This window comes from Notothenia coriiceps, unplaced genomic scaffold (assembly GCF_000735185.1).
Source record: "Notothenia coriiceps isolate Sejong01 unplaced genomic scaffold, NC01 NC01_scaffold00000339, whole genome shotgun sequence".
NCBI lineage: Eukaryota > Metazoa > Chordata > Actinopteri > Perciformes > Nototheniidae > Notothenia > Notothenia coriiceps.
The window spans coordinates 21,543,140-21,545,134 of NW_011333040.1; the positions used below are offsets into that span (position 1 = coordinate 21,543,140).

Below are 1,995 nucleotides of genomic sequence, written 5' to 3' on the forward strand. Positions count from 1 at the left end.
CAGGAGAGGACTCTTTAAAGTAGAGACACTACATACTGATATACACCTGAACATCAGCAGGAGAGGACTCTTTAAAGTAGAGACACTACATACTGATATACACCTGAACATCAGCAGGAGAGGACTCTTTAAAGTAGAGACACTACATACTGATATACACCTGAACATCAGCAGGAGAGGACTCTTTAAAGTAGAGACACTACATACTGATATACACCTGAACATCAGCAGGAGAGGACTCTTTAAAGTAGAGACACTACATACTGATATACACCTGAACATCAGCAGGAGAGGACTCTTTAAAGTAGAGACACTACATACTGATATACACCTGAACATCAGCAGGAGAGGACTCTTTAAAGTAGAGACACTACAGACTGATATACACCAGAACATCAACAGGAGAGGACTCTTTAAATGAGAAAGGATTTCTTGGGGACTACTTTAATTGTGTGATGGTTTCAAAAGAAAGACTCTTACCCGCTCCTTCTCCTCCTGCTCTCTCTTCTTGGCTTCCACTTTGGCCTTTTTCTCAGCCTCCTTCCTGGCTTTCTCCTCATCTTTGAATTTCTTTATTCTCGGGTCAAGGCTGTAAGCAGAATCTGCAGAGAAGAACAACACGAGTTATTGGGGGGTTTTCTCCATAGTGGTATTTAGATTGTGTTTTCTACATCTTGCAGAGACTGTACCAACTAGGTTTCGCATTCTGTTCATCTCCTCCTTCTTCCTCACGGCCCTGGAACCTCGATTCTGCTTTTCGATCCACCGCCTCTCGTCTCGACTGCAGGGAATACAGATAGAAACACCCGTCAGATATTTAAATCTATAACTCGGGATGTGCGTCGGTACGTTTGGGTCGCTGCTCACCACTCAGCCTTATCCTTTTCCTCCTCATCGAGGTATGAGAATTCCCTCCATGAATCGAAGTTGTACCTTAAAAAAAGAAATGGACAAAACAAGTTTACACACACTGATCTTCTGTAGTTTTTAGTTTTGACACGGATAAATGTTTCTGTTCTCACACTAAATAAATACTGAACATGAATCTGTTCTGAAATGTAAAAATTTTTTTTCTTTTGTTTTTGTTTATTTGAATTTTTTTATCTCTGTGTTTAATAATATCTGTTCTACTTCCTTTGTTTTTAAAAAAGGTATATAGTTCATTTTCAATCTTTGTATTTAAATGTCTACTGATTAAATGCAAAAGCACTTTGTAACCGTTTAAAATCGACTACATAAATAAAGTTTCTTATTATTAATTAGGTATCGAAATAGATTTACTTGAACCCTTTTTTCCTCCTATTTTCAATGACAAAGAAAATTCAGAGGATTAAGCACTTTAACATGTTCTCAATTTTAGAAATGAATCTCCTTTAACCGGTACGCTTCTTTGGCTAAATGTCAAAATGTTTAAAAACAACCTCAGTAAAATGTTAAAGAGATGCCAGAAAACTATATTTCTGTTCGTCACAAACCGTATAATTACTCAAAAAATATGACAATGGTGTCAAAAAGAGCGTCAGACGGCCGAGACAGCGTTGTTTTTACATCGCGTTGTTGTTGTTTACGTCTGTGCCGCCATCTTGCATACGAGTGTCATGACGCGCTTTCACACCGGAGTACTTTTCCCGTTTAGTTCCGATAGTTCCTGGGATTTTGCGTTCACACCAAAAAGAGAACTTAGTTCAGATCACTTTTACCCCCCGTTTAGTCCCTGCTAGAGAGGTGGGACTATCCTGGGGAGGAAAAAGTTCCAATTTCTGATTGGCTGGGCGAATTGCAAACCACGCCCCGTAAAACTCGGAAAGGTTTTGTGAAGCCACCATTGTATTTGCTGGCATTAGCATTATTAGCATTAGCATTAGCACACCAATGGAGAGAGAATAACTTATGGCAACACAAAAGAAAACATGGGAGCAGTGGAGATGAGGAGGTGTCGGCGTTCTGGCGATTTACTCGGAAGGCTTCAGTAGAAGCTGCTGGGACTCCCAGCAG

The 1,995-nt window shown here is 39.8% G+C and overlaps 1 protein-coding gene across 1 annotated transcript in view; it reads right to left on the bottom strand.

The window, feature by feature from the left end:
• Nucleotides 1-1,673, bottom strand: part of LOC104952294 (DnaJ (Hsp40) homolog, subfamily C, member 2) — a 3,227-nt gene extending 1,554 nt beyond the window's left edge. Inside the window, exons 1-4 of the mRNA XM_010779093.1 lie at nt 1,669-1,673; nt 868-933; nt 690-781; nt 481-602 (exon numbers count right to left, since the gene is read on the bottom strand). Of these exons, the coding sequence (XP_010777395.1) occupies nt 481-602; nt 690-714 (147 nt within the window). The 5' untranslated portion in view covers nt 715-781; nt 868-933; nt 1,669-1,673. The remainder of the gene's footprint in view (nt 1-480; nt 603-689; nt 782-867; nt 934-1,668) is intronic.
• Between the last annotated feature and the right edge of the window lie 322 nt (nt 1,674-1,995).